Genomic DNA, 22633 nt, shown 5'->3' with positions numbered 1-22633 from the left:
GACAGGTGAAGAATTTTTAGTTTAGCTGTGTAATGATGTTACAAATGCATGATAGGATATGAACATGATGCAGAACATCAAGTAGATGAGTTATGGAAACAGAATTTGTGTGATTGTGCACAGTGTCAGTGCCTCTTTGTAAAGGATTCCTGATTTAATGTAAGGTTTGCTCCTGCCCTGGTCATGCACAATTCTCCCAGACTTCAGAATCGAAATGGCAGATGGCTTTTAGCCCACCTAAAATATTCTGATTAATAATGTTCTCATACACAAAAGCATAACAAAAAACTTCTTCAGTTACTGCCATGACAGAGGAGAAATACCCACCACTGGCTTTATCAATAACCATGTCATTGTTCCACACAATTCCAGCAGCAAGTGGAGGCATTGTTGGTGGCATAGAAACCGTTTTTGTGAGAACCCATGGCAGGGTGGCAGTGTCTCGGTACAGTGCTCCTCTCAAGAGCACAAGTTCTCTGATTACATGATGGAGAAAGCAGAAGAAAAACAACAGCTGTCTGTGGCCAGCCTGCCTGTCTTAGATTTACCTCAACTCACTGCTAGTGTCGAGGAAAAACTCCATGAAAAATGCAAGAAGTTGGAAATTTCTGCTGTTTCTGAATGTCTGTCTCACTCTCAGATGTGTTATTACAGTTTCTGATGTTTCACAGAAAATGCTTCCCGGTAAATTGCTCCTCAGGATCACGTTCCTCTCTCAAACCTCAAACAACCACGGGAGGATGAGTGTGCTCTGTGTGATATTCCCAAGCACATGAGCCATAAGATCCATGTCTTCATGTGCATACTTAACAATATTCAAGTAATTTATTATTACACCAAACTTCTTAGGAGCCTAAATGGGTTATCTCACCAACAATTATAACTTGTTACCTGTGCCATCCCAGTTTGTTCCCCAGATCTCGACTCACCTGGGCCCAGGGGCGCTCACTGGTGCAAGGAAGATGTTCTGAGCTGAACGATGTTCTGTTCTGATTGTAGCTGGTGAGCATCAGAACTGGGCTTTGTGTGGCTCAGGGCCAAGGACACACTGTACACATCTGTACACACTGATCTGTGCATCCCCTGCCCACAGCCTGCAGCACTGGCTGCAGGGACACGGTGGCTATCAACGGTGACAGGAAGGAAGAAGTCACTGGCTTTCAGAGCATGGCCAGTGCTGGTCCCAGCAGTGCTGCCTGTCCTCCCTCTTAAATAAGTATAGCAGCTAATAGTTACAAAGGTTATTTATTACAAGCACATCTTATTACAAAGCACATCAGTTTCAAAAGGCAATAGCAAAAAGCAATGGCAAATGCAATGGCAATAAGCAAATGGGTAGAAGCCAGAATGGCTAAAAGCAACAGCTCTCCCCAATACAAACTCTTATACAGGATTTTTCCAACAAGCTAAGACACAAACTCAGACCACCACTCCTTAACCTATTAGAATTCCAGTTTCTTAGCACACCAGGTTACCTATAGAACTATGCATACAATCTATCTTGTTCTATCTAAAAAATGTCAGCAATATTCTTGCTATAGCTCTATTATGTCTAAGTCCTGTCTAAAACTGTGGGCCTGGAGCCTCTTGCTGAAGATATCAGTATGTTTTCAACCTTCACTAGAACTCGAACTACTACTGTGGCATTTGAAAACTTTCACTTACTAAAAGCATCAGAACTCGCCCTAAAACTTACTAACATACTTTTACTTAAATGTCACCTTTATGTGTGAGTGGCTTAATATACTTTAATCCATCCACAGGCTTTAATTCAATCCCTGCACTCTGATTTCTCTCTGAAGAATTCAGAGAGACCCCTGACTCACTGACTCCAACATCCCGGTGCCCGTGGGTCCCGGTGCCCGTGGGTCCCGGTGCCCGTGTCCCGCGGTCCCGCAGCCGCGCCCAGGGAGGCGGGCGGCGGAGGCGGGGGAGCTCCGGGTCCCGCCCCGGGGGCTGCCCGGCTCTGCCCGGCCCTGCCCTGCCCTGCCCGGCCCCGCAGCTGCCTCTGCCCGCGAGTGCCAGCACCAGGTAGGGCCGGGAGCGGCTGCCGGGGCTTCCCCCGGCTCCTCGGCGCACTGTCGGGCGGAGGGAGCGGGGGCTCGGAGGGACAGGAAGGGAGGGGGCCGCGGAGCCGGGTTCTGTCCCCGGTGCTGTCCCGGGGCGTTTCCTGCGGCATCTGCGAGGCTCTGCCAGACTCTGCCGGGCTGTGCCAGGCTCTGCCAGGCTGTGTCAGGCTGTGCCGGGCTGTGCCGGGCTCCGCGGGAGCGCTGCCGCCCTGGAGCAGTTCCCGTCCCGCCGGGAGCCCCTCCAAGCTCAGTGCGCCTGTGGAGCTGTGCGAGTGGTGATGGGAACAGCGGGGGCTTGTTTTGTTTTGTTCTTTGCCTGGGGGAAGAATGTTTGAAAGCTCTGTTTGAATAGAAATTCAAAAAATGTAGACACTGAAAACATATTTAAAATGTTTCCTAGGAAGAGTGTTAAAAAAAAAAGTTATGGGGATGACTTGTTTCAAGGAGGCCTCATTAGTAAGTAGATCCCTCTTGGAATAAAACTGCTTTGAATGTTATTTGCTCTTGGATGTAAAAAATCCGACTTTGCTAACAAGGATGATACTAGCATTGTTTTCCCTTAAGTCTCTTATTTTTCTTACTGATCATTACAATTTCCATTTCCACTACCAACTCTGCATGATGCAAGTTTATCAGCAAAACAAAAAATTTCCTTTATTTCCTTTGTGGGAGTAGAGCATGGCTCAGCTCAGGGTGTCCTGCTCTGGAGCCAGAGGGGGTGGGGGTTCCTTAAATGCCTCTCCTCCTTTGGGTTTCTCAAACTGTTTTACAGAATACCTTAGAACATCCATCTGGAAAAATGAAGTGAAATCTGAGTACTGAGGAATGGGTCTCTCCCAGGCTATTGCAACTGGTTTCTGATGGCCACGAGACAGTTTATTCCATAGTTTCTACCACGGAGAGGTGGGAGATGGAGCTTAGCCTGGGCAGGAGCAGAGAGAAGCAGAAGTCAGCCCCTTTAACATCTGCTCCGTGGGATGGCTGCTGGCATCACCTCCCTGCCCACCCCACTGCCCAGCCTTGCTGTGGTTTGAGGCTCTGGTTGAACTCTGTCCATCCCCAGAGAGGATAATGGGAATGCTGGCCTGTGCTCAGGCACCAGCCCAGGCTGGCAGTGTCCATCTGTGCCATCACCAGCCTTGCTCCATGGGTTTCACTGGAATTCAGCATGAACACAGGGTGGGAATTTTAGTTACACCTCCTTAGTGACGTGGAGGTGGATGGTGAGTGTCTGAAATATTAAATGTTTAAAGACAGGGAGAGATTTTCCAGGGGTTGATTGAGAGTTTAGCTGAGTTTTAGTGAGAGCTGAGTACCTGCAGTGTCCCCAGAGGAATGACTCTGGCTCTTGGCAGAGTGGAGGCTTTCTCTGGCTGGATGAAATTCCAGTGCTATGGGGAAAACAGTGGGGAAATTGAACCAGCCATCAATCTTTGGCTGCTTCTGAATGTCAAAAGGGTGACAAAGCAGAAATGCTACTGCTGCTGCTAGTTTGACTTGGATTTTACAGGCACAAATCCAACACGTGGATTTTTTCCTTTCATCACCAAAGCAGGGATGGGAGCACTCTGCAATCCAGGTTCATGGCTCTGATAATGTTACCAGGGGGGATTGCTGCCAGCTCTGGCTAAAAGGCTGCCTGATGTGTTCCAGTGCAGGGCTGCTTTTGTAATGATTTCTATAATTTTGGGAGTGCTGCAGCCATGTCCAGCATTGGTGCTGTGGGCAGCAGTGTCACTGGGCCTCTGTGCCAGGGAAGGGGCTGGGACCTTCCTTCAGCTGCTGACCCAGACTGAGCCACTGCTTTCCCCATCCCATATTCAGATAAAATAACTTTTTGTTGTAGCTTGGGTGTTTTAGAGAATTCCAGTGGGAACCAAACCATTTTTAAAATAGCCCTGTGACGTATCTAGTGCTCAGGATTTATATCTGCTTTCAGCTCACTTACAAGTACAAGCTTTCCATTTTAATCCAGTCCCAGACATTAGTGTTGCTGCTGAGTGGCATGTATGGGAAAGAGGATTTTGGACAGAAATGTGCTGCTTCACAAAACAACTATTGCCCTGTTTTACTTGGGAATCTGGAGACCTAAAGAAACTTCTTTTTTTGTTCTTTAAGCTGAGGTGATCAAGTGTTGCAGTAAAGCAAAACATGATTAAACACAGTTATGAAGTAGCTTGGGTACAATAACTCCTGTGTAGAGAGAAGCAGCTGCTCTTGTTTTCTGTTCCCTTCCACAGCACTCAGGAATTATCATGTGAACTATCAAGTTCTGAGTGTGTCTCTGCCTCTTCTGGATTATTATCAAATGTTTTTCCTGAAAAGGCAGAAGATTCTGATATGAACAATTTGTCTGTAACAAGCTGCGTATTATTTCTGTTGGTTAGTGATTGTTTGGTTCTCTGGACCAGGTATTTGATATCCCTTCTAACAATTTCAGCTGAAAATTGTATGTATTGATATTTCATATGTTTACTTCTAATCTCTTCTGGATGTTTTTAAACTCAAGACTCAAAGGATGCCTTGTGCAGTGGCTTTCAGAGGCCACTGAGGTTTTGCATTAGGAAGAAAATCTCAAGTTGTCTTTTTTTGTAAAGCTTTTGTGCAGCTCTTTGTGTACCTCTGTCACTTCATTTGTTCTGCTTCTCACAGCGTTAGTTCAAGTGTGTGTCTTTTCAGTCTCTTAATCATTAATTAGACACTTAGAAGCCTAAGGGAATCGGAAAGAAATGCTCTGGATGATTAATTCTTTTCCCATAAAAGCACTAAGCTTGCTGCAGCTCTCAGCTCTGAGCCATGCTGGAACTATTTTTCCTGTGTCAGCCACGAGCTCCCTAGGTGGGGATAGTGCACAGCTATTGAGCTGAGAGCTGGGCTTTGGCACTTTGGGAAGTGTTTGACTGCAGGAGGCTCCACAAAGCCGTGGGAGAAGGGAATGCAGCCGGAGGCAGCCCCGGGGCACGGCAGGGCTGTCACGCTGGCTCAGCACTGTCTCACAGCAGATGTTTGCACAGAGATGAGAATGGAAAAGTGCTCAGGCAGCTCCCCTCAGGTCTGTCCTTGTGACTTGGGCAGTCGGGAATGTCTCGGTCAGGGATTTCTGACTTGGTTCGGATATTTCAGTGGGGAGGAGAAAGGTAAATGGGTGGTGAGAGTGTCTGAGCGCCGTGTGTGCACCAGCCTGGATTTCAGAGATTTTGCCTCTGCCTCATCTCTGCTTCCCAGCAAGTCACAGGCGTTGGCAGATTTTCAATATTTACACTGTGTCCTACACCCTGATAGCAAGTTACACCAATGGCCAGAGCAGATTCATCAGGCCCCTTATCAGCTGTCAGACACTGCTGTGTGCTCTGTTTGCCCTGCAGCAGGGTGTTCCTGCGCTCTCAGTGTGCCCGCGGCAGGGGGAAATGCTGGGAATGCTTCCCTGCACAGCACGGGGTGGCTGTGCCCATCACTGTGGGCACTCTGCCCATCCAGGGCTGTTCCAGGGTTTTGGAACAGAGCTGCCTGTTAATGTGGCACTGATAAATCCCATCAGAGATGAAATCAGGTCAGACAGTGTCCATTAATGTCAGTCCAGTGCTTCACACCTGCTCAGGGCAGGGAGGTGTGCTCAGAGAAGTCAGGAAAGGCAGTAGCAGCCTGTCTCAGCTGGACGCCCGGGTATTTATCTCTGATTATCCACTGATGATGCATTTGCAAGGTTAAATAGAGCTCTGACATGAGTGGAGTTAAACAGAGCTCTGGGATGCTTTGCAGTGCTGGGCTGTCTGGAAATGTCAGCTTGGAATGGCCTTGCTGGATCTCAGCGCCTCTGGGAGCCTGGAGGAGCCACTGGCATGGGAGTGGCTGGTTGGGTTGGTATTCTGGGCATCTCACACTGCCCTCTGGAGTTTTTATTCACTTCCTTCAGTATTCTACTTTCTTCAGTTTCCCCGGCTTTGGGACTTGGTGAGCATCTCACTCAGGATATTCCAGGTTGTCAGGTTTTTATGATCAATATTTGGGATGTGATGGTGTCTGGATGGAAGGGTTAGATGGTATGGACTCTGAAGATTTATATATTTTTTCCTTTTGCCTGTTTCAAAGTGTTCTTTTCTGACTATAGCCTGTGGTTTTGGTCTTTCCTTTTCTGTTGTTTTGTTCCTCATTCACCTCCCACTGAGAACCTGGAGAGCTGGAACCGATCTGAGCTGAGGTCCCAGCACGACTGCAGTGGGAGAAACAACAGTTTGTCTGTATTAGGGCAGCCAGGCAGTGGGACACTGTCCAAACCCAAAGTTTAGACATATGTTATTTACTCAGTGTTTCCACATGCAGTAAAAGTACAGCTACAATTCAAAAACAGCATCTTTTAAACACTGGAGGAAATGAATCATCCTGGGATCTCTCAAGATGGACGGAGGCACTGCAGTGAGCGCTGACACCGTGAGGACTTTCCATTTTTTCAGGCTGTCTGCTCTGACAATCCTTGTGGTTCCTTCTCAGCAAGGCCTGAATCCTGCTTGAAACGAAATGAAATGAAACCCTCTCCTGTTAATCCCGTAGCTCCATGGAAGAAGGGATGATTCTGGCATGAGAGTGTCCAGCATTGCCCTCTTGTGGCTGTGCCCGGCGGGATGGGAGCTCCGGGCATTCCTGCTGCTCCCGTGGCTCCTGTTGGAGCTCCGGAGCTGGAACAGCCTGTGTGAGAGGCTCTGAACCTTCAGCCGCAGTCACTGACAGCCTGGCCACGCCTGCCTGTGTCAGGAGAGCTGGGACAAAATGGAGAGGGGAGCTCTGGTAACACCCTTTCCACAGTGATATATTTCAGAGTTGGTGTTTGGGGAGAAAGCCACTTCATGGGAATGGGGAAATGGGGGAGTCTTGTCTCTCCCTGAGGAGGGTGGTGATGTGCAGAAGCTGACAGCACTTCCGTGTGGTGGGGCAGGGCTGGAGAAACTTTCACTCATAGGTCTGTGGCTGTTCCCTGCCAGCAGGTGACAGGAACCCGGAACCCTCAACTTCACCTTCTGCTCCTTGTCTGATCTAAAGGAGTACCTTGATTTTTAATGTCTGTTAACTCCTTTTGTTAGCCCTGAGTTGCTTCCTGTGGAGGTTTTTGATGTGGAAAGTTGAATTCTATGTGGAGCTGATGTGGAAGGGAGGATTTGATGGACTCCCACTGCCCCTGAGGTGACACCAGACCTACTGTGCCCTGTCGCTGTGGCATCAGCAAAATTCATTTATGTGCTTTTTAGTCAGCCCTGCCATCTGCCTGTATCCCTCCCTTGTCCCACACGGGGCAATGACTCCTGAGTCCTTTCATTCACCCCGGTGCCTGGGCCTGTTGTTGCATGAGGAGTGCAAGGCCAGGCTCTGTGCTTCCCTTTTGGACTTGTTCTAGGCCATCTCCTGCTTTCCAGTCTTTCTCTGGCAATAATGTGTTGCTCTGTTCCTCTTTGAGTTGTGGATCACAGATTGAACAACTTCTGTGCTACAGAGGAATGTATCAGCTTATTCTCTGGGGAAGAAGAGTTTGCATAAAGTTGCAGATGATTTCCCCTGAACAGGCAGGACCTGGAGACTGGAGGAAGAACATCTGTGTCATTTCCCTGCAGCTGACCACAGGCATGTCCTCACTGCTCCCTCAATGTGTTCTGGCTGTCACCAGCAGCTCTCTCTCGGGGACACAATTTGGGGAGATAGTCATATTTTAATGTGCTGGTTTATGTCTTATGTGTTACATAACCACTCCTAAATATTTTTTTAGCACTGAACAATGATTTGTGTTGTAGTGTAAGTCAGGATTTATTTTTGCTCCCCAGTGAATGAAAGTGGTCGGTGGTTTCCACTGATCCAGCCTTCCCTGTGCTGTGTGTGTTTAAGTGCATGATTCAGCTCTCACTTATGCTCAAGGCAGGGCTCTGAACCAGCTGATTGTATCAGCAGATTTCCCTGGGTGTGCTTCAGATGGCAGACCTGTCTGATCACCTCTTTCTCCTGTGCAAGTAATATTCTCCCCAACTTACATCACTGCAGCTGAGAGGAAGCGCAGGTGTTTGTGTTGAAGTTTTCTGCTGGGGTGCATGGGCTGGAAGCTCTGTGTTTACTAAGTGGGTTGTATTCAAAAGGTACAGAGCCCAGAATAGAGCTAATGTGACTCATAGTGCAAACAAACAGCTGGAAAAAGTGAACGATACTCAAATCTTCTGGGCCTTCTAACTTGCACAAGTGGTTTAGTAGGAATCTTAACAAATGCAGAAAACCTACAGTTGCACAGCTAATGCTGGACTTTGTGTCCTGGACTCTTGATCTGAGTTAGGCAACTCAGTCTGAATTTTTTTGGATTTGTGGCTTTTCTGTTAAGATGTAGCTGCAGGGAATGCCATGAGCTGTGCTGCTCCTCATACAGGGAGCTGAAATAGTTTGTGGAGTCACCATGGCTGGGGAGGAGGAGGCTCTCTTTTTTCTGATCCCAAATAACCTTTGTTTACTGGCTTCTTCAAGGGATGGAAGGAAAGGGGTTGGGTTTAGTTATGTGTATATATGAATTTAGGGCTGTCTGGAGACTGAAAACTGAGTTAACCTATCACTTTAGATATTTTTCAGTGCCTGTCCCCTTGGTAACAAAGCTGAAGTCCTGCCAGAGTTATTTTCACTGGTTTACTGAAGAATTATTGATATCCTATACTAGTTTGGCAGGGAAGCCAAAGGAATAAACAAGTATTTCCATTTTCAGGGTGTGCTGTCATCGCTGTGGATCCTGTGCTGAATTTTCTCCATGTTCAGCAGCATCATGTCCTGAGTTTTGGATTGTCAGAACTCAAGTGATCCTGGGCTGTTCACTCTCACAAGCTTTGTACATTCATCAGAGTTTTTATGGGTCAGCAGCAGACCAGAGAATAAAGAAATGACTACATGGGCAGTCAGACAGTGTAGATTGTGTTCAAAGTGCACAAAGAGTGAACCTGAAGCAAGCAAACAATTTTATTGGGGTTTTTGTTTGTGTGATCTCTTCAGTGTTGTGATTTTAGACCTGGGGAATGCAGCCCTTGCTCTGGGGTCTTACTGTTAAAAGTGCAACCTGTAGATTTCCTGGGATTGATCGTGCCAGGAGGATTATACCCCTTTGCCTCTTGCAAAACAAGGATTTAGGGTTTTCCTGTTGTTGCAGCAGAAATACAGTGGTGATTTACCTCTTCTGGCACTTGATATAGGAGGTCTGGAATGCTGTGAGATAAGGGAGGCTTTATTTTTTGAGGACATATATTGTTTATTTGGAGCAGTTCATATTCTCCTGGCAATGTTTGGCAAATAAATAAAAGGAAAGAGGACATTAGTTGGGTGGAAATGCAAATGTTTGCCCCTGAGGTACAATAAGGATTGGTGCACAAAAGGCATTTTTGCAACATGACTGTAGTGTGGATACAGACTCCACTCAGATTTACTGTTCTCATATTTATGAAACTCAGTCTGTATTTGCAAGTTATTTTGATGTTCTGCAAGTGTCATCCTTTAAAATCAAAAATACAGGCTTTGCCATGTAGAAAGGCAGGAATTGGAGCAGCAGGTGGTTTGGATGCTCTGTGGTGACGTGTTGGCTGCAGCCCTTCCTGTGTGGGTTTTGTTTATGCAGCAAATTTAGACAAATCATCTGAACCCATCATGTGTCGACGCTGGAGCTGCAAATGAGCACAACCACATGGGGATGTGGGCTCTCCTTGTTTCTGCCTCATTTAATTGAGCAAAGCTTTCCTGAGCAGCTCTGTGCAGGTAAGTCCTGACTGTATTTGTGGGTATGTTCAGGTGTGAATTGCCACAAATTATTACAAGTTAACTGGGCCTCACAAAAAATGTTGTGCTCATTTTTCTCATTAATGGCCAGTTACTGAATGAAATAAAGATTTTCTTTCTTTCCCTGCTGTGAGTATTGGATGATATTATCTTGTAGAAAGTTACTTTAGCTACATCATTAAGCTTTAGATGATGGTAGGTGTGAAGATGTGAGAGTGTATTTGATAGGGAGGAACCCAACATTAATTATTCCCTATATAGATTTTGCAGTGTGATGAGGTAGAGTAAGAGATTCCAGGCTCAGTGTCCACAGGTTTTTCCTGAAGGGAACAGGACATTCCTCTCAGTATGGCTGTGCTGGGCAGTGCAGAGCTGGGCAGCTCCTTGGCAGCAATTCAGAGGAGAGTGAAGACAAACACTGAAGTGCTGCTGGTGTCAGTCTGGGAGGGCAGAGGTGGCTGTGACAGATGAGGGGGAGGCACAGCCACAGGGAGGACAGCAGAGCAGAAATGAAGAATTTAGGGAGAGGCAAAGAGAGCTGTTTGTTAGCAGCTGCAGGTGGAAATAGGAAAGGTGGTTTGGGTTGGGTACCAGGAGAGACAGGAGCTGAGTCCTGGATCGGAGGCGCTGGAAGCTGTGGCAGCAGTCGGGGTTTGCACAGCGGGGTCAGGATTGCTGAGCACAGGGACTGGGGCCTCTCTGCCTTTTCTGGCCTCCCCCTGGAGCAAACAGCTTCCAGCCTTGGGAGATCATTGCACACTTCCCTGAGCAGCAGCCCCAGGCTGCCATCGGCCTGTGGGCCAGGCACAGGCTTTGGTCAGTGAGTGTTGCCTTTCCTGCTGGGTTTGCCCAGGAGCAAATCCCTGGGATTGTTCCTGCAGGCCAGATTCCATCCCAGGGCCTTCCTGGGCTGGCCTGTCCTGCTGGTGTGGCTGCACATCTGGAGACCATAATGAATTTGTTGTCTTCCAATGGTTGCTCAAATCATTGGACTAATTTTCCTAAGTTCTTCTTTTCATCACTGTGCAGCCAAATGTCATTTAGCTGATCCATCTGTACTGAAATCCTGTATTCCAAGCCCTCTTCTTGTTTCCCTTAAACAACTTTCCTTTGCATAAGATGTTGGCTGGGCACCCTTTCTGGACCAAGCTGGACAATTTTATTAACAGCAGCTTGAAAAGTGCTGTTTTCCATGTCTCCATCAGGACACCCTTTTCAGTAGGGCCCTGGCGATCTCAGCTGGCAAGTGCCCTCAGAGCAATGTCCAGAGCAAACATTTCTGGGGCTTCATTTAACAATGCAACACTTGCTGCCAGCAGTAATAACCCAAACCAGCTGTTGGGGTAGATTTACAGCTATTCCCTTCAGGAATGGCTCAGATTAATTAATTTTATGAAAGAACACTATAATACACAATTTATGTACTGTAGCCCTCTTTCCATATTTTTTTGCCTGTATTTACATATTGCAGCTCATTAGGAATGCAAGCTTGGACTTGCAAAATGCCAAATTAATTAGAAGACTAAATAAATGGTTTTTCAAGAATACTGTATCTGCATATATCTGTAGATTACAATATCCTACAGTGAGATGTTAACAAAGAAGATTATCCTGACTCTTTTTGCCTTCAGTCTGTGAGGTTTGCCCAGGTGTGGTTCTATACAGGTATTTAATTTAGCAATAAAAAGTCCAGAGTATTTTTCCATTTGGAAAGGACCCATCTCTTTCTAATGTTATGCAACCGAGTCATTTTGGTTTGGATTTGCTGCAGCTGCCAAAGCCTTCCTTGGAGTCAAGGTTTCTACATGTTTTTCACTGAGACTTAGACCTCTGACACTCTGAACTTCCTTCACAGAGATGAGAAATACCAGCAGGACTAGCACATTGTTTTTATTGTCTGTTTCAGTTTGAGACTTTCCAGTGAAATTTTCAAAGGTGACATTTCAAATTAAAATACATCAGCTTGGACCAGAGAGCAGCAGAGTGTTCTTGGGAGAGAGGGAAAGAAAATATCCTCATGGAGAGTGGAGAAAGCACAAAGCAGGGTCTGCTCTTTCCTTCGTGGAAGTTTTGTTGTGGACTTTTATGGGTGGAGGGTTTGCCCCTTATTTAAGAATGTTTTGAGATATTTTGACCGTGGGAAGCTCAGCCTGTCAGGAATTCTCCCTTGGGTATGTTGAGAACAAAAGTGCCCAGCAGCACAGCTCCACATTGTGTGGCTGCTCAGCTCCTAAAGGCCGCAGGGAAAGGTTCCTGCATTTTCTTTCACTGGAAAGTGTGACAGATGAACTTGCTGCCGTGTGAGACAGTTGGAAGAATAATCTCTTTATTGGTGGCAGATTACTGGGGTGCTACACTCAGCCCTGCTGTAATTCCTTTGGGCTGAGTAGGTTTGATGGCTGTTGTGTTCCTGCCACAGGGTGTTGCTACACCCTCAGAAATACTTGGTTGTGAAATTATTGAATTAGCTTTTGTTCTGTCACCTCCCGGACTCTGAATGCTCTGTTGTGAACCTGGGATCTGAAATCCATCAGTGCATCTCCAAACTTCCCGAGCTGTCTCTGACAGTGGTGGGTGAGGAGAGAACTCTGCTCCTCTGACAAGTTCAGGAGCTGAGGGTGCATCCCCCCATCCTCAGCCTGCTCAGTCCCATCCTTGTGTTCCCCAAAGTCTCTTTCCCTGCATCCACTGCCAGCTGGAGCCGCCATGCTGTTCCTCTGTGTCTCACCAGCTTCCAGCTCTTAGCTGACGAATGTTGCCTGTGTTGTGATGTCTCTGAATCTCTGCCCGTGTGGCGCTGTCGGTAATGGATCGCACATTGTGTGCCGTGAGTGCTGCTGGGCTCGGGGCTCGGAGGAGCCTTTGGGATTCCAGCAGGATTGTTTGCACAAAGCGTTCCGCCCCTGTGCTGCCGAGGGGGTGGGTGTGTTTGTCCCCGATAAAAGATTGGCTTCTGCCCTTCATCCTCCCCAGCAGCCAGAGGAGCAGGGAGCTGCGACTCCCCACAGCTCTGCTGGAGAAGGTGCCCATTTGCTCCTAGAAATGGGCAGAAAGGACTTCAGTTTTCTTTTCCTCACCGTTTTGTGCACAATGGCTCTGAAGCTGAGCTGTGTCAGCTCCATGTCTGTGGCAGGGCTTGGATATGTTGTTACAGCAGCTCTTGTGCTTTCAGCTGTGGTAAGTGATGAACATCACAATTAAACACTGAAAAACTTCTGGTTCCAGCTACTCACAGGAGTCCTTCTCCTTTAACTCTCTGTCAGGGTTTTGTCCAGTTTTTAGTGGGAATTTGGGAGGATTCAGGCTGACTGGAATAATGAGTTCATTCTTTTCCACCTTTGATATTTCAGCTTAGGAATCACTTTGCTACATAACTTGCTATTTTGCTTTTTAGTTTGCTACATCCTTTATTTCTGCCTTGAAAACTGAGCATATTTTACTTTTGTCCATCATCTGCTGTGAACCATCTTCTTTGTCACAGTACTGAATGCTTCTAATGTAACATTGTAATGGTTTTCTTCCCTATTACCTGATAGCACTCAAAGACATGATGTGATCCATGGACAGACTTCATTGCCAATACACCAGAAATGTTTTATTTTCTTTCAGAATTACCAACATGAATTCTTTTATAAAAGAGAGAAGTGTTGATTATGTTTGTTTAAAAAAGGATATTGCAATGTGTTGATATATTGCATAAGTATGGCAATAAACATATTAAACCAAAATTGCAATGTCCTTAGGACAGGATGTTGTGTAAATTAATGTAATTCCTACAAGGGAGCAGTAAAAGTAACAGGTCAGAAGAGAAGAGATTTAAGAAACCTGTTAATTACGTACATTTTAAATGAATTTCACAGCATTTTCCATTTGGTTTTAGAAAACCTGTAAATCATGTTTGTGCAGGATGTACATGTGGAGTTAAAAGGGATTTCTTTCCAACAGCCTGGAATGTCAAGCTTCACTTACGTGCCATGCTGAAAAATTATAAATTAGTAAGGAAAATACAGAGATTAAATCCAGAGAGAGAAACAGTAGAGTCTAGAAGAGGATAATCCAGGAATAAACCAGGCAGTAGAGATGATTGGAAGTGAAAATTAACAGTGATCAATGGAGAGGGATTCTTTCCACACATATCCTTATTTTTTCCCCCCCTTCAAAACTCAGTGCATGACAAAAAAGGAGGATTTCCACTTTTTGCTTGGCCCAAGAAGTTAAGACATGAGAAGCAATTTAATTTAAATACTTCCTTGTGTCCTGCACATTGAACAGCATCCTCTGTCTCACCCCCAGCCTGTCAGCATGGTGGAACACGCGGAGTTTTTGAAGGCTGGGAAGGAGCCCGGCCTTCAGATCTGGAGGGTGGAGAAATTTGATTTGGTCCCAGTGCCAAAAAACCTGTATGGAGATTTCTTCACTGGAGATTCCTACCTGGTGCTGAACACCATCAAGCAGCGCAGCGGGAACCTGCAGTACGACCTGCACTTCTGGTTGGGTGAGTGCTGGGAGTGTCCCTGCAGAGCTGAGAGCCCAGAGTGACCCCTGAGCCGCTGCTCCAGCCATGGCCACTAAAAGTTACCCAGGGAAATAAAAAACAGCACAGTGAAATGCAGTTCTGGGTGTAAAGAGCCCTACTCATGTCAAATATTTGCATGGGCTCTGCAATAGAGAGTACAGCCACATGATCCTAAAACCTTTTCCTGGGAAATAGGACAGGTAAGTCCCTGCTCTGCAGAGGTTCACAGGGAAAGCAAGATCTCAGGTGGAAGGTCTGGCTGAAATCCTTTCTGCCTGAAAGGAGGGAGGTCAGGTGTGTTCTTCCTGGTCAGGGAGTGGAATTTTTCCCTCTCCTAACTGCCCTCTGCAGTCCATGTCACAGAGTACTGTGCCAAGACTTTCCCTGCAGCCTCAAACCCCAATATCACAGTTAAATCTGCTCTCTCCTTGTGTGTTTGCACAGTTGAATGCAGAGCAGACCCTGCATTCTGTCCCAGTGTGTCTGTCCATGTTTCAGGTGATGAAAGCTCTCAGGATGAGCGTGGGGCTGCTGCCATCTTCACTGTGCAGATTGACGAGCACCTGCAGGGAAAGGCTGTGCAGCACCGCGAGGTGCAGGGCCACGAGTCCCCCACCTTCCTGGGTTACTTCAAATCTGGCATCAAATACAAGGTGGGTGACAACTGACCCGAGTCTGCAAGAAATAATGTCCTGCCCAATTCCCAGGAGAGTGAGAATTGCTCTTTTTCCAGTTGCTTAAAACTCATTCTCAGCCAGATGTTTTCAATGAGTTGGGACTGCACAGGGTGGAGAACAGCAGATCCCAGTGGGAGAGATTTGGCTGAATTGATAATACACAAGGAAAGCCCCAGAAAATTTTAGGAATCAAGGTTTTGTTTTTCTTCAAGAGGCAGAGGAAAGAAAAGTCCCAAGGCACCTGGAATGAATTTAAGAAGCAGCAAAGTTAATGGGAAACACCTACCTAGGAGATTTAATTTCTCCCCACTTGCATAACAGTTTGAACTTGCAGTCTCTGTGCTTAGCCCACCCTCCCAGCATGTGCAATGTTTTGGTAAAGGAGATGAGCAGTAGTGGGAGTTACTCCTCCCTGCCAACACAATAAAGTGGGATAGAAGTGAAAACATGCAGTCAAGCAGTTGTGTCTGTGAGGAATTCAAAGGCACAAGGAAAGTGATATCAGGTCACATGCTTGCAAAGTGCTCACATTTCCTCACGTCTGAGACTTTCCTGATCTTTCTGTTTTGTTTATTTCCCACTCACTTGTTGTTACTTTCATTCATTTAAACTTGGTTGTGCTTTTTTTTTTTGAGAGTAACTGATGTGGGTCCTGTTGCCTGCATTGATAAACAATTCCCAGTGTCAGCAGAGAAAGTGAATCCTGAGCCTTGGGTAATTTCTGGTGGGCAGGACACATGGGAATACACACTTCCCCAGTCCTGGTGTGAATCCTTGCTCCTGTGTTTCCCCCCAGGCTGGTGGTGTGGCTTCTGGCTTCAGGCACGTGGTTCCCAACGAGGTCACTGTGCAGAGGCTGCTGCAGGTCAAAGGCAGGAGAACAGTCCGGGCCACGGAGGTTCCTGTGAGCTGGGACAGCTTCAACACAGGGGACTGTTTCATCCTGGACCTGGGCAGTGTGAGTACCACATCAGAGGCAGGTGGTGGAATGCAGGGGGCAGGAGATGTCTCACGCTTCACATAAGGTTTTTTCTCCCACCGTACTGAAGCCATCTCAGTGCTGAGCATCCTGAAACACTGGCATTGTTCAGTCCCAGCTGAGTGCTGTCTCATCTAGAGAGGCATTGTCATGCTCTGACACGACTTTCCCCTTCCCCCAGAACATCTTCCAATGGTGTGGCTCCAAGAGCAACCGCCAGGAGCGGCTGAAGGCCACGGTGCTGGCCAAGGGCATCCGCGACAACGAGCGCAACGGCCGCGCCAAGGTCTACGTGTCAGAGGAGGGCTCCGAGCGCGAGGAGATGCTCCAGGTTATTCCCTCTGTCCCTGCTGGAGTGGGAAGTGTGTGTGGGAGAAAGGTGGGGTGGGTACTGTGTGTGGTATAAACACACAGCTCAGTGCACACCTGCTCCTCTGCCCTGCTGGGACTTCAGAGGGAGTTTTCGTGATTGATCTGGAATTCTCTTCTGCTCATTCTCTTGACTGGAGCACCTGGGAATGAAGATCCTCTTGGACTGGCTGGTAAAGATTTTTATCTCCCTTACAGGTCCTGGGACCAAAGCCCAGTTTGCCAGAAGGAGCTTCTGATGAGACCAAAACCGACACAGCCAACAGGAAGCTGGCTAAGCTCTACAAGGTAACAAGGACCCCTGACATAACTCTGGGGAGAACAGAGTGATCTTTGTGAAATTAGGTGGAGGTGCAATAGCAGAGAGGAGCTGCTCTTGCCTCACTCTGCTTCTTAACAAGTTTTATGTATGAACCTTGCTTGCTTTCACTGCATGTCCATGTGCTTTCTGTTGTGTTTGTCACCATTTATGAGTATAGTGAGATAGCTGGGACTTCCAGGAATTTTTGAGAGAAAGGTGTGAAAAAAATGAGGGAAAAGGGGAGTTTTCCTCTGTGCTGTGAGGCATTGTGTTAGGAAGGTGACAGGAAAGAACAAGCAACAGTGAGCCTGAGAAGCAGGACCTGCCCCTTTCCAACACCCACATGAAACCATGACTTGGAAGGTGCCATTTGCCATCAGCTGTGAGTGGAGAAGAATGTCCAAGACTTTTTGGGATTAATCTTCTCTAAGCATCCTCTGGTATCCATGGGGTGAATATCTGCTAGGATAGTTTGTTATGTGACACTTTCTGCATAAGTCAGTAGAGGAACTCAGATTTTTAACCCACTTGGTGCAGGGAAGCTGTTCCCAGTTACTCTTTGCATCTAAGGATATATCCCATTTTGGACCAATCTCTCTTTGGTCTCAGCAGTATCTGCTTCGCTAGAAATAGTTGAAATCTTCAGAGTAAGTGTTATGTTTTTGCCATACTGTTGCTGTGTCAGAGGTATCCTGTTTGAAAACAATAGTGCCTGCAGCAGCAGGATTTCCCTTTCCCTCCCTGAGTTCTGAGCTATGGCCATGGAACAGGAGGGAGCAGAAGGTGCCTTATGTGACCTCTGTGATGTGTTGTCACAGGTCTCCAATGGGGCTGGGAACATGGCAGTGTCCCTGGTGGCAGATGAGAACCCCTTCTCCCAGGCAGCCCTGAGTACAGATGACTGCTTCATCCTGGACCACGGCACAGATGGAAAGATCTTTGTTTGGAAAGGTACATGACAGAACCAGAGAGAAAAGAATTAATACCATAAACAGAAAGATAGTTCTCTCAGCCATCACAACAAGCATGGAAGAGATCCAACAATGGTCATTGTTATTTGGCATCATTTATCTGGAAGGCTGGGCCCTTCTACTCTTCCTAAAGGTACCTGGGACAATTTCTTCTCTGGGTAAAAAAAGCTGACCCCCTTTCTCTCTATTTTCATTAAAGGCAGAGGTGCCAACTCTGAAGAGAAGAAGGCAGCACTGAAAACAGCCTCAGAGTTCATTGACAAGATGGGTTACCCCAAACACACCCAGGTAAGGACCTGTGGCAGCCCCAAGCACTTTCTCTTTTCTGCCACATGGGCTCAGGTGGTGTGTCCCTGTTGGTCCTTCAAGTAGCTCCTGTTGTGGGAGATCTGCTGTGTTTTGGGAGATTCTGCAGTGCTGCTCCTGGGCTAAAGCAGCATTTACCCCAGCACAGCTGGTAGTTAAAGTTTCTTCCTCTCAGATTCTCTTTTACCCTTGCCATGACCTCTTCTAAGAGTGAAAAAGAGGAGTAGATGAACTTGCTCTTCTTAGGGAGCTGGTTCTAAAGGCTCATTCCTTTCAGATCCAAGTCCTCCCTGAGAGTGGTGAGACACCTTTGTTCAAGCAATTCTTCAAGAACTGGCGGGACAAGGACCAGACTGAGGGGCTGGGGCAGCCTCACGTTTCTGGCCACGTTGCCAAGATTGAGCAGGTCCCTTTCGACGCGGCCACCCTGCACAGCTCCAAGGCCATGGCTGCCCAGCACGGCATGGAGGATGATGGCTCTGGCAAGAAACAGGTCAGTGGTGGCGCAGTGCCCCTGGGAAGGTTTAAAAACTTTTCTTTGCTTTTGTGGCATGGGTGCAAGAGCAGCAAGACAAATGGAGGCCAGAGAGCCATCTGCCTCCACGATTTCCCACCACTGTGTACATGGATTTATTCCTCCTCCTGTTTTTTCTCCCTGTTGCCATCTCATGTGTGAATGCCTTGGAGCACCGTGGGTTCATGACTTTGAGCATAGAAGCAGGGGTGGAGTTAGGCTTGACCGTGCTGGGGGCTGTCCAGGAGCCCAGAGCGGTCCGGGCCGAGGTTTGGCTGGTTAAAAACGCCCCGAAAAGCCTCCAAGCTGCGTTGGGGAGCAGCCGCTGGAGGGGACGGGAATTGTCGCTCGGGTCCCGGCAGAGGGCGCTGCAGCTCCGGGCTGCAGAATTCGGGGATAATTTGGGGAGCGGCGATGCGCTCGTGCTGCAGCGCCTCCGCTCTCCCGCCAGATCTGGAGAATTGAAGGCTCCGAGAAGGTGCCGGTGGACCCCGCCACGTACGGGCAGTTCTACGGCGGGGACAGCTACATCATCCTGTACGATTACCAGCACGACGGGAAGCGGGGACAGATCATTTACACCTGGTACGGGACTCACCCTGGGGCAGTCGGGAAACGCTGGGGCTGCGTGGGGCTGCGAGCCCACTCAGCAAATCGATCACTGCTGGTTCCTGCTTCCACAGGATCTTTGGGCGATTAAGTTTCACCCTGGATAATTTTCCCTTGTAAACAAAACAATACCAGAGGTCTGGGATGTTTAATTTGAAGTGGAACAATGGGGGGAAGTACTATATGTTTTTTTTATTCCATTTCCCCCCCCCCCCCCCCACTGGTTATTACTCCCTTCTTTGGATCAAGCTCTGCTTATCTAGGAAAGGTTTTCTTATCTCCCCCTGTACTTGCTGTGCTACAATAGAGGATAAGGAATTTCTCCCTTGTGTTGAATGAAGTGCTGCAGAGATTTGGTAGCAGAGTTTCCTTACCTCCTCTTGATCTCTGTAAGGTGTGCGTGGGGGGAAAGGCTGAGAATAAAGCTGGGATTTGGCCTTGTTCTCCAGGCAGGGCGCCGACTCCACACAGGATGAGATCACAACCTCTGCATTCCTCACAGTGCAGCTGGATGAGGAGCTGGGAGGCAGCCCTGTGCAGGTAGAGACAGCAGGAACTGACCCCAACAATGGGGAAATAAAGAATATATATATATACATATATATATATACATATATATATATATATATATATATATATATATATATATGTATATTAAACACCTGGCCCAGCTGGGTGCTCTGTGAATATTCCAGCTTGACATGGGATCGTAAAAGCCATTTCTGGTTAGTCTTGTGTTCCTCAAAACTGACAGCAAGATTCTTTTCCTTCAGAAACGAGTAGTGCAAGGGAAGGAGCCCCCTCACCTGATGAGCATGTTTGGTGGAAAGCCCTTGGTTGTTTACAAGGGTGGAACCTCGAGGGAAGGAGGCCAGACTGCACCTGCGGCCACGCGGCTGTTCCAGGTGCGCTCCAGCACCTCCGGAGCCACCAGAGCCGTGGAGGTAAGTGAGAGAGCCAGCTTGGTGTTGTGTGTGCAGCCCATGATGGGAACATGACCCACTGAAGAGTTCAGTTCCCTCTGTGGAAGAGGAACTTGGGCCAGGACACAGGTTCAGAGCCTCACTGCTCAGAGTGAAAACGCACACAGACACCTCTGTGCAACAGCAAAGGGGCAATTAAATCCTGGTGAGGAAAGGGCAGGGGTTTATGGCTGCAGGAACTTCCCAAGCTTCCAGCTTCGAAAGGCCTGTCCTTGTTGACACAGAGGAGTTGGTGTTAATGATTGATCAGTGTTGGCAGCAGGGGTGCTGTGCCATGGGGTCCCCATTGAGCTCCTAAATCTCCTGCCATAACCACCAGGACTGGCACAATGATAGCCAGGCGTTCCTGCTATTGGTCATGTGTACCTGTAATCACACACTGAAATAGTTATTTACTCTTCCCATGGGGAAAATCTAACTCATCACTTGGATACAGGGAACATACAACACATCTGACAACCTTACATGCTCATATGGAAAATCTTGTTTGCAGTTTACTCAGCTGTAGGTTCTTATTTGATTTTGAAATAACAGGCTCTATCTAGAGGATGGTTTCATCTGACACTTGCAGTGTTCTTTCTTTTCAGCTGGATCCTACAGCCAGTCAGCTGAACTCCAATGATGCCTTTGTCCTGAAAACTCCCTCTGCTGCCTACCTGTGGGTTGGCCAAGGAGCCAGCAATGCTGAGAAATCAGGAGCACAGGAGCTGCTGAAAATACTGGGAGCACGCCCAGTACAGGTTGCTGAGGGCAAAGAGCCAGGTGAGGGAGTCACAGTGCAGTCTGCAATCATTTCATGGATATTTTGTCTCTCAGAACAAGAAGATGTGAACACGGGCAAGAGGAGCTTCTCTGGGGTATTTTCATTGTTTAACATACATTGTTCACGCATGTCTGCAGGCCATTGGGACTTTCTGACTCAGAACAACACTTCAAGTCCTGCCCAAACCGTAACCCTGGTGTGGGTACCATGAACAGAAGAAGCATCAGTCTCCCTTTGTGTTTTGCAGAGAATTTCTGGGCAGCCTTGGGTGGCAAAGCCCCGTACCGCACCTCGCCGCGCCTCAAGGACAAGAAGATGGACACGCACCCCCCGCGCCTCTTCGCCTGCTCCAACAAGAGCGGCCGCTTCACTGTGAGTGCCTGGGGGGATCCACCCAATACCCAGCTGCCCAACAGCAGTTACACCTCATCTTTTCTTCCTGTGGTTTGTCCTGTACAGATAAAGTGATGCTTGAAGCCTTTGCTCATCTTAACCCCCTGTTTTCCAGATTGAAGAAGTTCCCGGAGATCTGACTCAGGATGACCTTGCCACAGATGATGTGATGCTCCTGGACACATGGGATCAGGTAAGTCACGTTTACAGGGGGATAAGAGGAGCAAAGAATAGGCAGAGATTGGCTCTAGACTAAGACCTGAACTACAATAGCCAGAGGTGCTGTTGTATTACAGATTCAGCACACATCAGCCACAAGGCAAGTCAGAGATGAATTGTGATGTTTTATGGAAAAATGTTCAAACGTGCTATGTTCCCCTGATGTTAAGCTAGTATAGAATTTGTTCAAGGGTCTACAATTCATGTAGATAAAATGCAGGCAAAAAGCTTCTCGTTGTTGATCAATAGAGATTTGGTCACATTGGTCAACAACCCAGGCACACCAATACAAGGATTTTCTGGTTTGTGTCACACTCGGTTCACTGAGACTTCATCTAAATAATCCCTTAATAAAGAGAATGATTGTTACTGAAGTAATTAATATTTTTATCTTTAGGTCTTTGTATGGATTGGGAAAGATGCCCAAGAAGAAGAAAAGACTGAGGCACTGAAGTCTGGTAATGTCACATTTTCCTCTCTGAACTATCCCTTTCTCATTTTCCTACTGTGTGATCATGACTCAGGCAATTTATATTCTGACAAGCATAGATAAAACCATAGGACACAAACTTTCAGTGGGTATTTTTGTTCAAAGGGCTGATGTGAAGCTGCCTCTCTGGCAGCCATTGAGCCCCACTTTAGCTCTCAGCTGAGTGAGATCCCCTCTGTGTGTCCCCAGCCAAGCGCTACATTGACACAGACCCCTCCACGCGGGACAAGAGGACCCCAGTGACCATTGTCAAGCAGGGCTTCGAGCCTCCCACCTTCTCTGGCTGGTTCCTGGGCTGGGACGATGACTACTGGGCTGTGGATCCCCTGCAGAGAGCAATGGCAGATGTGGATGTGTGAGCAATGTTTGCAACAGAGCAAGTTCAGTGCCTTCAATGCCTTCAAGAACTCCTTCCTCCTGCAGGATGTATGTTAACGAGGGAATGATGTTAATAGCCAATTAGCTGTGCAATAATTTCCGAAAACAATCATGACCAGTCATTGGCCCTGCTCCTTGCTTTGATTATATTTAATACAATAAAGCTTGTATGAAATATGGGAAGAACAGAATGGTGGGGTTTGTTACGAAGACGAAAACATTAAAGAGCAGCTGTAGATCTCATGTTTGAACACACCTTAGAACCCAAAACCTTCTTTGTGCCATCTTTTGCACGTGGACTTTTTAGTAAAAAGTAACAG

General features: G+C 47.4%; 1 protein-coding gene across 2 annotated transcripts; it reads left to right on the top strand.

Moving 5' to 3' along the window:
• Nucleotides 1-1928: 1928 nt before the first annotated feature.
• On the top strand, nucleotides 1929-22504 carry GSN (gelsolin). 2 transcript variants are annotated; one of them, XM_056505274.1, is made up of 17 exons: nucleotides 1929-2031; nucleotides 14139-14340; nucleotides 14860-15014; nucleotides 15835-15996; nucleotides 16199-16348; nucleotides 16585-16674; nucleotides 17506-17638; nucleotides 17858-17946; nucleotides 18242-18457; nucleotides 18930-19063; nucleotides 19537-19627; nucleotides 19861-20031; nucleotides 20658-20832; nucleotides 21081-21205; nucleotides 21342-21419; nucleotides 21843-21903; nucleotides 22125-22504. In XM_056505274.1, the coding sequence occupies exons 2-17, from the start codon at nucleotides 14148-14150 to the stop codon at nucleotides 22292-22294; spliced, it is 2193 nt and encodes a 730-aa protein (XP_056361249.1). In that variant the 5' UTR covers nucleotides 1929-2031; nucleotides 14139-14147; the 3' UTR covers nucleotides 22295-22504. The 2 variants fall into 2 exon arrangements, with proteins under 2 accessions (XP_056361249.1, XP_056361248.1); XM_056505273.1 differs by lacking the exon at nucleotides 1929-2031 and adding an exon at nucleotides 12660-13022.
• Nucleotides 22505-22633: the final 129 nt, after the last annotated feature.

Source organism: Oenanthe melanoleuca, chromosome 17 (genome assembly GCF_029582105.1).
Source record: "Oenanthe melanoleuca isolate GR-GAL-2019-014 chromosome 17, OMel1.0, whole genome shotgun sequence".
Lineage (NCBI taxonomy): Eukaryota > Metazoa > Chordata > Aves > Passeriformes > Muscicapidae > Oenanthe > Oenanthe melanoleuca.
Note: the sequence above shows the minus strand (reverse complement) of the source record. Positions and strands in the feature narration are given on the sequence as shown.

What these genes read in the sequence shown, in the direction of transcription:
- GSN (XM_056505273.1), top strand. Translation starts at nt 12,888, where the DNA reads ATGGGCAGAAAGGACTTCAGTTTTCTTTTCCTCACCGTTTTGTGCACA. An exon ending in AGCTGGCTAAGCTCTACAAG is followed by an intron (nt 16,675 to 17,505) that starts GTAACAAGGACC and finishes GTGTTGTCACAG; the next exon opens with GTCTCCAATGGGGCTGGGAA. An exon ending in GACTGAGGCACTGAAGTCTG is followed by an intron (nt 21,904 to 22,124) that starts GTAATGTCACAT and finishes GTGTGTCCCCAG; the next exon opens with CCAAGCGCTACATTGACACA.